Source organism: Sparus aurata, chromosome 24, assembly GCF_900880675.1.
Source record: "Sparus aurata chromosome 24, fSpaAur1.1, whole genome shotgun sequence".
Lineage (NCBI taxonomy): Eukaryota > Metazoa > Chordata > Actinopteri > Spariformes > Sparidae > Sparus > Sparus aurata.
In genome coordinates, this window is record NC_044210.1 from 13,988,360 (window position 1) to 14,003,398 (window position 15,039).

The following is a 15,039-nucleotide window of genomic DNA, read 5'->3' on the forward strand; positions in this document are numbered from 1 at the left end:
TTCAGAAATCGCGCTGTGATGTAATTTTCCCTAACTTGCTGTAACTTTCCTGCACTTCCTGCTTTCTACGGGTTCTACGAAACCAAGCATCCAGCTGTATGTTGGGTTGTATGTCAGGCTGCATGTGTGGGTGAAGGGGGAGTAAAAACAATAGTGATTGTTCTCGGTGCTGCTCCTCAAAGGGCCTGAAGCCTTGTTGGTTTCCTCCGCTTCCTGCTCGTTAATTGCATTCACCTGCCAGCCCAGGTGTAAACTATTCTGTGATTCAGGCAGCAGCAGGACTCGGAGGCCAGATAGTATGAGAGCTGTAGTTTCTGCACCGTAAGAGCAAGACGTGATGTCTGAAAACAAGTGCACAAAATTCTAGTATATTTTACAGTTTCAAAGGGAATGTGTGAATCTTTGAGGTACCAATCAAGCGGGGAGAGATTCATGTAGATCTGTCCGCAGGTGTGAAAGCAAAGGGCGAGTTTTCATAATTTACATTCTCTTCAAAACTTCAGAGCTGAGACCATAAAGAGAAGTACTAATAATCTCATAACCAGTGCGTCAGATTCAACCTTCCACCCTAAAATCCCACTAAACCCAATTAATGCGCGCTGATGTGACCTCAGTCGGCACAAGCACAATAAATATATCAAGAAGACGGATTCAGAAGAAAAGTTGAAGGAAGAAACGCCGCCGAAGGTGACACCTGTCTCGTGCGAGAACTCAAACTAAGCGCAGGTGTTGAATGCAGATTAGACTTGTTGGGTTTTATTTCAACGCCCACGCTTCACTGTTTTATGTCACATCATTGTCAGCCGTGGAAATTGACGTTTTATGGCCTCGGGAAGGAGGAAGAGCTCATGACGTGATGGGGATCAGTGATTAGCAGAGTGCCGTGACAGTGAAGAAGAGTCTTCAGCTCCTCTAGACTCTCTCAGCCAACTCCCCCCCTCCTCCCCCCCACCTCCCGCCTCTATATCTCATTTTGTTCGGAAACAAGGAGAAAGAAAGGGAGCGGCTGTCTTATCGCTGATTGGATTTGATTTTGGAGGAACACAATTACCAGCGGATCGAACCTTTTTTCCCGGCTCAGGACTCTGTACCACCTGCGGGCGCAGCCAAAATGATGCTCTGCACGAATAACGGAGGCTGCAGGCGGACGTCTCAGTGAGAGCTTCCCACTTGCAAAACACGAGGGGCCAAATCGACAATTGGTTCTGCATCGCATGTCAGTAATGGGGTGTCCAAACTCGAAGTCAGTAGACCTGCTCACTACAATAGCTCACAGAAAAAGTCTTTTGTTGTGACTTGAAGAAGACATTTTCTCCTTTCTCCTTATATCTTGTGTATTTTTCTCTCCATACTGTTTTTTGTGTGTTTTTTATATCATTGTGTACGTACGAGCTAGTTAGCCATCGGTTGTAGTCTTTACGGTGTCAAACCAACCAGGACTTTGACATAGATCGTGCTTATTATCTGTTCATCCTCCGAAACAAAATGATCAGCTCCTGTGGCTTTTGATCAGATTTTGTTCAGGGGATTCAAACCCAAGGAAGAAATTATTACTGGCCAAAGATTAAAGGTAGAGAAGACGATCTGAAGGAATATTTGATAACCGTTGTCCGGAATCGCCTTCCCTACCTTTACACTTAATAGAAACGAGCTTGAACTTGAGGTACAGGCCTCATGAACATCTTGTACTTTGTGTTTAAAGAAGTTTCCATAGATGTCAAAGTGAAGCTCGGGATACTATTGAAAAAGTAACATTGCTGCTGACATAAAGTTATACAATCTGAATCTCAGTTGCCGGACACGTCATTCGCACTGTGGCCTTTATTTTCCCTGATTCTGAATTTACTTTACGATGGGTAGAAACACCTGTCATCGCCGTGTGGATAATTTGATTCTGTTTCTGGCTGTATTCCTTCTGACTCCCGCTCATGCTGGCTGGAAAATCCTATAACTCTGACAGCAACTCACGAGGAGCGCATATTCCCACTGTTGATACCTATTTGTACACCGGTATCGTCCGGCAGCCCCATTTCAAATTACGTGTCAACTGAATTTCCCTCTACCATCGCTACGTAATCATCGCTCAGGGTAACAAGCTGCTCCACGCTCGGGGGGGGGGGGGGGAGATGCCGCGCATGCTGATTTGTTTGCAAACACCCAGGAATCCCTCAAACTTCGCCAACGCTTTCGCCTTGGCATACGTTCTGTGTCACTTTCCCGCAGCAATTTACTTCACCTTCGATGCAGACAAAAGGAAGGAAATGGGGGAAGAAAGAAAAGAGCGAGTGAGCGGGAAAAAGGTTAGAAAAGTTAGCTCGAGAAGGAAAACAAAGAGAAGGACAGGGGGGAAACTGTTTTAGAACAAAAGCAAGAGAAGTCATCTGAGGAGAACAGACGGAGGGAGTTGTAAGGGGGAGACGGGAATAGAGAGAGGCAAAAGTGAAAGGAAGACGAGGAGAGACACGAGGAGGAAAGAGAGACTCGGAGGAAGGAGAGGATAGGAGGAGAAGGGGGCGGGCGCCGCCGTTAGCAGGACTGTCAGGTGCTGTCAGGATGATGAATGGGAGGCCAGCGCGGGCTGTGAGGGCTCTGATGGGAGCCGCTGAGCTTTACATCACTCTCCTGAGTGTTTGTGAAAGGTTATTAAAGGCGCTTAAATCACCGGGCTCTGACACAGGCCCGCTACCAGCCGCCAAACTTCCCCAAACCGCCGCCAATGACAACGGAAAGCTCCCCGACAAAAGCAAGGTGACCACGTAGGTACGGACGTGCGCCGAGCGGGTCGAGGAGGTGATGGCACGCAGATGGATTGTCTTTTTCAAAGGAATAATGTAGGGTAAACGGGTTCAGCAGCAGTCATCCATCATTACGGCTGCTTAACAGCTCAGGAATAAGGTTAGTGTCAACATTTATATCATCTTTGGCTTAGAATGAAGGGATAATACCTGTTTCCAACAGGGAAGACCCTGCAGAAATCTCTTTATCAGGTCTTTTTGGCTTGAATAAAGTCTTCAAAGTCTTATTTTCCTACAAATGGTGAATAAGTCTGCCGATGCAGGAGGAAGTTTCAGGCATTCCTGAAGTTCCATGTGACAGCAGGAAGCTCTCCTATTCTTGTTAGAAGATACAGACGCTGTACATTCAAACAATCGAACACAAATTTTCCTGAAGTAAGCTTATTTCCTTGTTGATTGCTTGCTGGTCATGGCCAAGTCCATGATATTACATCTCGGCAAGGCCCAAAAAAGGACTTTTGCTGTTGATTATACAGGCTGTTTTAATTCTGTCAATACAGCATGAACTGTTGATGAAGTACTTTTCATGTTGCCTCGTGGATGTGTCCATTTCGATGTAGGGTAGACATTAAGGTTGTCACGAAACAAGGTAGTTGAGGTACTTTTAATTAGACTGAATGTGGCTATTGTATCGTTTTATACACATGGACTGGAAATAGCATATAAAAGAGTACAGGATAAGTAAAAGTTATTCCCATTACTGAATTTTTTCAATTTTCCTTGATGTTATACTTCAACTCCACCACATTTTAGAGGCAACTATTGCACTTTTTTTACACTGCATTTATTTGGCTACTTTAGTGACTCGTTACTTTGCGGATGACATGCTGCTGTTCTTTTACTTGTACTTTTGATGTCAGATACTTTAAGACTTTTACTGAAGAACTATATGAATAAGTATTATTTGACATGATATCTATAGTTTTACTCAAGAATGACGTTTGGATACTTTCAAGAACACTGATTGTTTTGTTTCTTTAATGTCGTTGAGCAACAGTATAAAGAATCATAAAAACTAAATGCTGAAGTATAAACACCTCCAAGCGGTTTGAGTTAATGTGCTTCCCATCACTCGTACCCCGGGCTGCTGTTTTGACACGACAGGATGATGCCAGGTTGTTTTGGGACTTCAACTCTTGACCGCTCATCTCTGCTTCAGACCTCCCGGCGAGCGCTGTAAGCCTCCCCGCCGCCCCCCTCAGAAACGTAGCCTACCGCATCCAATTAAATGACAGACAGGTTTGAGGATGAGACAAACACAGCTTTGTTGCTCTCTTGCATGTCAGCTAATGGAGCTGTGCTTGCAGCTCGGTTGCACAGCGGTGCCACACGGAAGCGTCCCGCCTCTCCGCCGGGAGTCGAGAGGAAAAATCTCTTTTTCACTCTCGCTTCCAGTTCAAGTGCGAGCGCTCAACTTTGCATTGCAAAGACGAGACTCTGCCGCATACGATAATGGAATAAATAGCTGAAATACTCTTTCCGCTGGCGGAGGTCAGACGGAAGAGTCAGCCAAAGAAAACTACACATTGGGTTTGGAGGAATTCAGTCTCGCACGAGTGTTGCTCAAGGACACTTTAGCAGTGCTGTTTACGTGATGAGTCACTTTCTGCCGCCAAACATCAAGCTGCATTTGCCATTTTCTTGTCGATAATGAAAGATAATGGTGACTTGCATTTTTACACATGCAGAGTGGCTGGGATGGGGTAAAACTAAATATTAATGCATAATGGTGCTTATAAAAGCCGAGGCAGTAAGCACATTCCACTTTGCAGTTCAAATTCTGCATAATTATTCTAATTTATGGGCGTAAATGCTTTCAAATAGTCTAAATCTGATTCTGATGTCGAGTTCCAGGACGCCAGAGGTCAAGAATATAAAACAACACCGAATAAATTCAGATTTTTCCTCCCGTCTCATACACAAGAGTCTTTTGAGCTCGTGTTGACTCAGATCCTTTTTTTTTTCTTTTTTTCAAAATATGGATTTTGGTGTCAGGGCGGGTGTCGGGGTGTAAGAGAGGAGAGTTCGGCTGTCCCGCAGAGCCGGGGCCGCGCTCGCTGGAGGCCATTTCACGGTCTCTGATCCTCATTTGTCATTCAGCAGTGTTAAATACTAATAGGCAAATACCCGCTGACACGAGAGGGCAAGGCGATCGAAAGCAATTACGCGTCCTTTTCTATGAAAATCTGCAAACAATTCCATCGGTGGAAAATAAAAATCTTGGGAGTTTAGCGAGTCGGTTCGCGCCGCGGGAAGTGTTTCGAAGGTAAAGTTGACATTGCAGCTTGACAGGAAGCCGCCCTGACCATCTGAAAAGTCTCCTTGCCAAAGTCAGTGACATCCAGGAAAAAAATATTCATCTTCCAGCGAGGAAAGAAGAATTATGCAGACCCTGTGACAGCGTGTCTCCCTTCACACCTGGGAGCTGCATCGCTTTGTATTCGTTCGAACTGCCTCCATTTGGCCTCGTGAAACCAGGAGATTGATTTATTCTACAACAGTCAGCACGGAGCCACCTCATTATCTGCTTCAAACGGTATATTGAGGCACATCGAGTGAGTGTAAAATAACAAAAACTTGGAGTATATTGCATAAAAATGTCCTCTTTCTTACAGTTAACAAGAGTCTCTCAACTCTATAAGGGATGTGAGCGACTGGTCAGCTAGTCAATTAAAGGTTTCTAGCCTCAAAAAATTTAATGTATTTTTATAAAGCTTCTATGCCCGCCCATGAGCCTACAACAACCAATGAGCAATCTCCTGAGCCGCTTCCACTCCAGCCCGTGGACGACTGATGCATCATGTTGCCAATTCAACTTCAAATCCAGCAAACTATAACTCATATCATATATTTTAAAGATTATTGCCAGTGTATTTTTTATGCATTTAGGCTGTTCTTCCACCTAAGCGCGTGTTTTTCTACTATTTTTTACGCATCAAATTGGTGTAAATAGGGAAATAAAGATTCATAGAGAGATTCTGTCCCTGTTTCTCTGCAGCATGGGATTCTTGAGATCACAAAATGGCATTTTTTTGCCAGGCGCCCGGATATTTCCTCAGAAAAACATGTGTTTCATGTTTATTTTCGGTGATGTTGTCTTACTGAACTTCCATCCATGTAAGATTATAATGTGGATCTACTGAATTGTCACTTTAACGTGAAGTGTTTCTTAAAATTGTGCTCTTTTTCTGTTCTTCTACTTGATAGTTGGCGCTTCTAATTTTAGACTTCTCTTTTAATGTCAGGGAAATTAGTCATTGGGAACATCCATCTTCTGAGTAAGTGAGTAAGTATCACTGCCTGCGCAGGTTCCTGGATGTCATACGAGGGTGTGATGAGCAATAAAATGCTTTATAGGAATCACCAGCGTGCCTGTAAAGCGTCTTTACAGCTGTTATAGCTCTTTTAGTACTCACACTTAGTCTATCTCCTGCCGTGCTGTCGAGGGATGACTCTTTGTGCAACAAGTTGTACTGGGAGATCCTCCTGCTGTCCTTCTCCAGATGCGTGAACACATCATGTTGGTAGTAGTCCATGATTGACAAGGATTTCTCCACGCTGCTCCTCTTCAGGGTCTCCTCGTTCCGGTCGACTGCGGGACGGAGGATTTTTGTTAGTGAAGGAAATAAGGGGGGAAAAGAAACGAACGGAAAGGAGAGAAAAATGGTGGCTTTCAACGCACCTGAGTCGCGCTTCTTGGCTCGGTGGGTCAGGGTCCTTTGCGGCGAGCCCAAAGTGCTTCCGGTTTCCTCGAGCTCAGTCTCAGTGTCGCTGCTGCTGCCCGAGTACGTGCACACTTGCAGGGCTCTTTCCTGTTCATCGTTAAAAAAGGAAAAACTCTTTAAAATATAAACAAAACACCATTTGGCAACATTTTAAGAGCTGTTAATAAGTCGGTTAATATAATGTAATGTGCATGACTTACACCGGGCATCTCTGTTTTTTTCTCGCTGTCCTTGGAGGTGTTGCTGCGAGGAGCGCCGAGACTCAACCTTTTTGTCCTGATTGCATCTAGAGGTCAAAAAAGAAGGCGAAACTGAAAATGAGTCGAACGGCGAACAACGGGGAACACATCCGTCTTGTATTCACCGTCCGACCACCTAATGTGATGCACATAGACGGCGGAGAGAGGAAAAACATCATTTGAATTCTTCTGAAGTGACAATCTCTCACATCCGTTCGAGCGCAGCCAATCCAACTGCCTACACACACGCTATCATTTTCTGCCTATACGACTGGACTCGCACAATATCCGAGCTATCAAACATTAATGGCGTCCACCGTGCGATTGTTCCCGGCCATGACTCCTGGCAGCTCGGCTATAACAGCCTTCAGTTGGCCCCTGAATGACGAAGCGCCGCTTTATTATCAGTCTGCACGCTGCTGCCTCGGACCGGCGCCAGTTTAATTGTCTTTCAACATTCAGCCGCATTACAATAACGGGCAGCTTTTGGCCGACGCTGAAAAATCTGCGTGGAGATCATAAAAAGTCCTCTCGCCTTCTTCCTCTCGCCTATTAGGAGGCAAACAATGTGACAGATGCTGCTCCATTTTTCTGGCATCTGTAAGCTTCGTGATTCTATGTAGTAACGACGGGCCAAAGAGGAAAAGGCAAACCATATGATAAAGATGCACAGAATTGGCTCAACAGGAGCGGCTCCGTGACTCAAACTGCTGCCTCTGCAGTGCCGACACGGCACCGAGGTGAAATGGATGCACTCTAATGTCCTGTAAGCATAAATCCCCGTGTGTGATCGCTCATCCCCGCGTTTTATTGTAGCTTTAATCAGCCATCTGATTGCGTCCTACCCACCACGTTTCTGCTGTGCATCGCGGCGAACGCGGAGGCAGGCGGCGCTTTATGATCTATGGCTGTGTTGACAGGCTTATCTAATTGCATTTGTTAGTTTTTCCTCGGGGCAATGGCGAGTATGAGTTTCTAAAAAGGACACAGACTCCTTTGTCATCTCAGCTGAGTATCAGATGTCAGCGTTGATGCATTAGCTCCAGAATTAGCTGAACAAACAAGGTTCTTCTTTTAATCAGAGCGTAATAAAGCAAACAACTCGCCCTCCTCGTCTGGAGCCCTCGAGCGCTCTCGAGGAAAAGTGTGTTAACATAAAGTATAGCGACACCCGATATTTCACTAAGCTCTTGAAAGGCTGTCGGAGGCTTTCAAGGCTTGGCGCTCATAATAGATGCTTTCACAGACATTTCAATCTACCTCTCTTTGTTTGGCCCTGATTGAGAAAAGCAATTAGAAAAGCAAAGACGTCCTTCTTCCACATGTCGCGCCATATGGTTGGAGTTCGTAACGTAAAGTAATCGCACAGGGCAGACAGCACAATTCACGTTTCCTGCAGCACCTGGTATAACTCAAACCCTAACCCTAACCCTAACCCTGGGGTTGCAGCAGTATACCAGTTTCAAGGTGGTCAAATTCTGCAGTTCTAATATATGTGAATTAATTAGCTTGTGTTATTACTCTGAACCTAAACCTTAACCTGAACCTTTAAAGAAGAAGCCAGGCAACACATTAAATGTAAAGAAGCTGTCGACTTACCTGAAGTTGCGAATTTGGGCAGCCGGCTCTGAATGTCTTGTGCGTTGTTGCTGCCGGTCACACTTGGGTCGGACAGGGAGTGACCCATGCCTATAGGGGCATGCAGGCGGGTTTTTGGGAGGGAAGGCACTTTCACATCAGGTTGTGAGGGGTCTGGGTGGGAACAGGGAGGCTCCCGATTGAGCTCGGAGGAGCCGGCGGTCACCCCATCGGGGCTGGATTCAGATTTAGGGATGTGGCGACCGCTGGCCCGGGTGACGGAATCGGGGAGGGGGAAGGTGCCGATCCCGCTGTCCAGGGTTCTCATCTGACAGCTGGAGCCTAAAGTGACAAGGGAGAGGAGTGTGACGTCTGGGAGAAGCTGGGAACAACGATCAAGGAAGAGAAAGGAGGGCTTGGATTCACATGCATGGGAAAGGGTTGTGAGTAAAGAGGGCATCTGTGGCAGGTTCAGTAACACATGGCCGGTAGGAAAAGAGAGAAAAGACGGCATTTTATTTGATGTAGTTGTGTCTTAGGGGAAGAAATTATCATTGTTCTAATGTAGAAGTGCCGGCGGCTCCATCCTCAGCCCAGTGTTCCTTGTTTCAGCAATCACAGATGCACAATCAAAACACGATATGACAACCAGAGAGGACCTGCTGCCAGCATTCCTGAACAAAACACACGATTGAGTTACAACCCGAGAGCACGTTTGTCAGATTCATCAGAGTGCACGCTGGGTTGCAATCAGGAGAAATGATGGCAAGTAGCAACAGATGGACGTCGTTTGGAAGCCACAGTTTGCGAGGCCTTGACTCAGGCTGCAACAGATGGACGGCCATTCAGCTCGGCCCAGGTCCTTGTAACTCTGGCCGCTAATCGCCAACAGTTATACACTAATTATGTGCGGTTTGCAACTTTGTGCTGTGATGGAATTTATAATTTTTCATTTTTCACATTGCATCTTCTATTGTTGGCCTTGGAGAGGATGAATCATCAGCCCTCTCCGCTCTCGCTCTCTCTCAAAACACTGGTGAGTGAAGGCTCTGGCATGTTTCGTAGTTTGCCGAGACGGATCAATATTGACAGGCTCTGCTTCTCAACTGTATATCCCCGTCTCGATGGGATGCAGCCATGTACATTTTCTTCTGTGAATAAAAGCTTTCTCTGAATACTGTTGGGCATTTCTTTTGACTGAAGAGGAAGGGTAAGGGGCACACTTTCAGAATCGGCTTAAAGCCTCAGAACATTTCCTCGTGGGTCTGAAGCTAAAACTATTGATCCATTTTCTCTTTGGATTGCCTTTTCTCAGAGTGTCATTAGCAATTCACTCAAGTAACAACAAGCCTTCTGCTATGAATGTCAAAACTATGTCAATAAATTCACAAATGGGGGAATTTAAGGAAGGTTTTTATTTGTGTTTGAGAGTTCGTGTTTACTTAAACTTTCTATCTGACTTGCTTCTGACTTTCAACACCATGAAGTGCGTACAGAACCTGTGAAAATGAGTCCCCGCGTGTTCTGATGTACACATACACCCCGTGCATCGGACAGATGGCCTGTTACTTGTACACATATCTGCTGTGAGTCACATGAGGACAGCTGCTGCGAAGGGATTAAAAGTCGGATCGAGAAATCCTGATCAAAGTTTGAAAACTGCACTATGTGGTCGACATACAAAGAATGAAGAACTTCTGAATTGTAATGTATCTTTTACTAATATCTCCTCCTACTACTGTCATTTTTATGTATTAAGTTGGTTTACAATATTACTATTTGTGTAGAGAACTTATTTTGATAATTTCACCATGACATTCTCAGAAGTACAACTAGGTTGCTGGGAAGGGAAATTGATTAGCTTCAATCATGGTTAATTAATTTGTTGATAACTACGAACTGCTCGTTCCACCATGGCAGCGAAGATACATGAATGAAAGAGCTGATTGTCACTCGGAACTGGGAGCGCTTGCAATTCTCCAAGGGCTGTCCTGGGGGGGGTGGAAATCAGCAACATAAGGAAAACAAACGTACCCAACAACACCGAGAGAAAATATGTCTCCCGTCTCGTAAGGAGTTGGCGAGAACTTAGCAACAGACTGCACAGGACAATTGATTTTATGAAACCCCCCCATTTTGGTCATTTTGATCAGTGGAAGTTTATGTATTTAAGGGATGTAATTGATCCAGGAATGGACACAAATTAACACTTAACAACCACCTCAAAGGTAGGAGGTCGCCATTTTTTTCCTTACCATGGAGCCAAAATGTAATAAATTATTCTTCTGTTCTTGTTAAAGTGTTTGAACTGACTTTGACTGACTTGTGGAGAATTTCAGCAATCCTACCACGTACAACCATGTTGACAAAAGTTTCAACATTTAGATCGCAATGAGCCGTTTTGAACTAGCAACAGGTTCCCAACATACTCGCGAGTCTGACTAAGCTGAGAAACACTTAGTTACATGTTGGTAACGCATTATTATACGTAGTAACTGTAGTCATATTATGTGTTATATTGCCCCCAGCACCCAACCTGAATACTTATTTGTGAGAGTGTGAGAGAGAAAGGCAGAGAGAGCCATAGATTACAAAGCTGTATAATTGAATGCCAAGCCTGGCAGTTCAAAATGCCCTCTATAACCAAACCATAACAAGGTCCACAGTAATTCTACCCAGAGGCAACAACAACTGGACATAATCTAGTTTTCCATGAGCTCCCTATCACTTCTGTATACAACCTCCAGGGTTTGAGGGGAGAAAGTGTTTCTCTTGGCACCTCCATAGTGTGAAATGGGCTCTATGTAGTGAGGAGGTGTCGATCGGAAAAGAAGGAGTCGTCACTAAAGACCATTATCTCATTAAGGATGAGCCATCGGATTAAAAGGGAATGACACTGATTGTATAGTTTGGTAATCGTATGTCATTAGAGAGAAGATCCAACATATCTCAGCCATTTTTCAGAGCCAAGGCTTGAAAGTGAGTTTTGAAACATCAGCACCAGGTGAAGTAATGGCAGAATCACTGGTATTGATCAACACTGCCATCAAACCCTCGCAGATATATTAGGGTCATTCTGTGCTATGGGCCGGTCAATTTATTGTCCCTTTATAAGAAAAAACACCGCCTCGAGGGAAGTTCTTCTAATATCAAACAACTGACCAGTGCAGAGTGAACTTCAAAATCCACGTTCATAACTTGAGGAATGGATTTTGCTCAAGCTGCTCGCATCATAAACTGGCTGGATGTAAACTATTTATATGATTGATGTGTTTGTCTGGCATTAGGCCGGTGAATGCTGCAGTTTGGAGGAACGTGACATTAAAGCAGCGCTGAGCAGCAACAGCAGCTGAAACCTTTATGAAATATTTAATTCACACTGTCTGGGAGTGCTTAGCTGGCAGAATATAAAAAGCCGGCGTGTTAATGAGAATACAGAAACAATTAGGCACTTTATTTTTGGCCATCAGGAGCTCATTTCCACACTCCGTGTAAAGTGACTCAAGCCAAGACTGTTTGAGTGAAGTTGAGAAACCCCTTCCTGGTTCTATAGAGATTATTTCCACCAATGCTTCGCCCTGCCAAAATACATCAACTTTAATTATTTATAAGAACTTGCTGTTGGGAAGTCAGAGTTCATTTAAATTCATTACCATCATCACCATGCATATACTGTGGATAAAAAACTGTGCCAACTATGAGGCTAAACCATACTTTTAGAGCCAGTTAGCGAGAATAAACTATGTCAAGTAGAAATGTCAGATACAATCAGGGAACATCAGCAACACATTCAAGTAGAGGGCTGAAACTAATGATTATTACTGATGGTTATTTTTTCGATAAATCGTCCGAAAATTGTGAAAAATGCCCAAACTGACATCCTCAAATGTCTTTCTATATCCACAATGCAAAGATATTCAATTTACTGTAATGGAGGAGTAAAGAAACCAGAAAAAAATCAAAGAATCTCACGTAGATTGATGATCAAAATGGATGCTCATTCATTTAATTGCTGACAAATAATCTATAAATCACTGCAGTTCTAATTAAAGAAAAAGGATACCTATTAGATTAGAACTATACATATCACCCGAGTAGCTGCTAACTGCTGCTAACTGTAACTGCTGTTAGCTAGTAAGCTGAGTTAAGGGTGCAGTTAGCGGTCGTATTAGCTGACTCTGGTGTTGTTTACTATCGGACTATCATCTCTTGAGGTACAAACCTTGCTACCGGGGGGCTAGGTGGTTAGCATGCTAACTTCAATGTCATTTCTGTCTTATGTCATATTTTTAACACGTTGCACACCAAGTAAAATCTGGAAAAATAGCTTATGGTCAGTAGAAAACCTTGTTCAGTGAACCTTTGTTCAATTTCGGAACAAATGTCATATTTTTAAAGCCAGGACGCTGCTGCAAGCTATAAACAAATGGCACTTTTTTTCCACAGACCTTCCAGCTAATCTCACTTCACACTTTATTCATCTTGTTGTATTGCAGGAGGTGAGTAATAACCACCTTCGAGATGGATCACTGATGCAATTTCTGAAACTGAATGACAGCTGAGTGACAATCACGCTGCACTCCACATCGTGTCGACATCAGTCCCACCCAATTCTTCCCCCAGTGAATTTACATTCTACAATGTAAGTTTGTCGCACTGCGATGATAACAATCATCATCCCGTCGCACAAAGTGTTTGATGCATCCTTTTTTTTCTCCTCTTCCTTAGCCGCTCAGGCATTGTAAAATATCAGCCGGTTGCACATCAATCACCTGACTAGACTGTCAGCGTGTTGTTCGCAGCCGCTGCTATTTCCCCACAGTAATGGCGAGTCTGGCAGTGAGGAGAATTAGTTGGCGAAGGAATTGAGTTGTCAATCACATCAGGAAATCACAACTGTAAAATGTGTTAATGCTCTGCTGCGCTGGCTGATTCGTGATGGTTAGTGACAGCTTTTACACTCGCAAATATGAAACTCAGTGGCTTAAAACAGACAACATGAACTTTTGGCACAGTGAACGTAGCGGAGCAAATCAGGTAAAAAGGAGTATTTCATCTCATTTTCATGGGATTTACCCAGAGAGTCTTGTGATTTTCGAGGGATTTCTCAGTTTTTTGTGAAACGACCCTCAAGGACTGACAGTTAAACATAAGCTTACCTATCAGGTGGTCTTGACAAACTGTGTCTTGGATGCGTCCCTCCTCTTTTTCAGCCCTCATGTTGATCTTCTGAGTCAGTAGAAGGGTCTGGAATATTAACAAACAGTGCATGTTGGTGATACAAACATCAGAAAGCAGCTAAAATACACCACGACACATAAAAACTACCATTATATAGAGTTTCAGAAAATCCAAATGGACCTCTTGCCCTGTGCAAGGTGTTCCATTATGTAAAATGTATCTATTTATAAAGCTCAAGGCAATTTCCAGACTACAAGAGAAAGCAGAAAAGGGACAATTTATTGCTGCCAGATTCATGTGTTTTCTGGCTGTTCAGATGAAAAGCAAGTGTCTAAAAAAGTTTTGTTCAAAAAGAATTGAGGCTATTGTCAGACCTTCCTGTCTTACTTTAATTGGGTTATTTAAAAAAAAAAATGGTTTTGGGGTGGTTCAAGCGCAGGAGCTTGTAGGTCATGAAGTGTCCCTCTTTTGTTGTATTTCTGTGGGGAGCAGATAGAGAGAAAGCTCGGAGGATGGTATTAAATGGCCCCTTTGTCAAATTGAGTGCCTGCGATAAGGGGCTCCTCCATGTTATCAAAATTCCACATCGTCTGGATTAAATTTCCTACATTATGCTGTGAGACTCTCTTTTTGTAACCCTCTCCCTCCATTCTGCCCCGTGCTCTATTTTCATTGCTCTCTCAAGCACTCAGCCCCGCCATCATTTTTTGGGTCTTTTGACTGACAGATAATAAAGAATAAATCCACAAGGTCATAATTTTTTGCCTTTCGCTTACAAAGTGCGCGGGTATGATTTGAAGAACGGCGGTGGCTGAGAGGGAAGCCTAATTCAAGTTACATGCATGGCCTGGTGGCTGCCTCTGTGCTGGGATATGGTTTTAAAAAATCTTCAGCCTTCTGGAAACAACAACAACAACAACATGAGCCCGGGCAGATAATGAAAAAGTAGGCGATGAATAGTAGGCTGAGTCAGAACACAATGCGAATCAATAGCAAAGCCTTAAGGGGATATGATGCTGAAGAGGCGGCGGGCTCTGGGATGTGTTTGTGAGCGTGCACATGTATTGTGTAAGTGTGAAAACCTGTGGGAAAGTGCGCGTATGTGTGCGTGCCAACATAAATCAGTGTTGTAAGTGCGGACTTACAGCAGTATCGGAACAGATCTCCATATCTCCCTTCATTTCGCCGTGTTTCTTGGGTGTGGAGATCCCAGGCGGCGATGCAGCAACACCGTTGCCCTTCACAGCGTTCCTGCGAGAAAATGAGATTTGATCTGTTTTTACGTCTGTGTGCCGATCTCCTCCTTTATCAACTCGCCAGGTAGAAAGTGAGCCTACTGATAAATTGCATTGACCTGCTCTTTTCGCTTCACAGATGCGAATGCACATGCAACGTATATACACATGCGCCCGAAACACACACACACATGAAAATGCCATCAAATGTTTAACGGCCTCGATGAAGCGCTCCCTTTCAAGTGATTGCAGTTACTCTGGATAAAAATCTGTCAGCTGTGATTTG

General features: G+C 44.1%; 1 protein-coding gene across 5 annotated transcripts in view; it reads right to left on the reverse strand.

The window, feature by feature from the left end:
• The window catches only part of LOC115577099 (nck-associated protein 5-like), a 154,151-nt gene that overhangs the window by 5,151 nt on the left and 133,961 nt on the right, over nucleotides 1-15,039 (reverse strand). For all 5 annotated transcript variants that reach the window (XM_030409905.1, XM_030409906.1, XM_030409907.1 and 2 more), the window contains 6 exons: nucleotides 14,664-14,769; nucleotides 13,497-13,584; nucleotides 8,359-8,679; nucleotides 6,721-6,806; nucleotides 6,478-6,607; nucleotides 6,212-6,387 (listed from right to left, as the gene is read on the reverse strand). In XM_030409905.1, coding sequence (XP_030265765.1) covers nucleotides 6,212-6,387; nucleotides 6,478-6,607; nucleotides 6,721-6,806; nucleotides 8,359-8,679; nucleotides 13,497-13,584; nucleotides 14,664-14,769 — 907 coding nt within the window. The remainder of the gene's footprint in view (nucleotides 1-6,211; nucleotides 6,388-6,477; nucleotides 6,608-6,720; nucleotides 6,807-8,358; nucleotides 8,680-13,496; nucleotides 13,585-14,663; nucleotides 14,770-15,039) is intronic.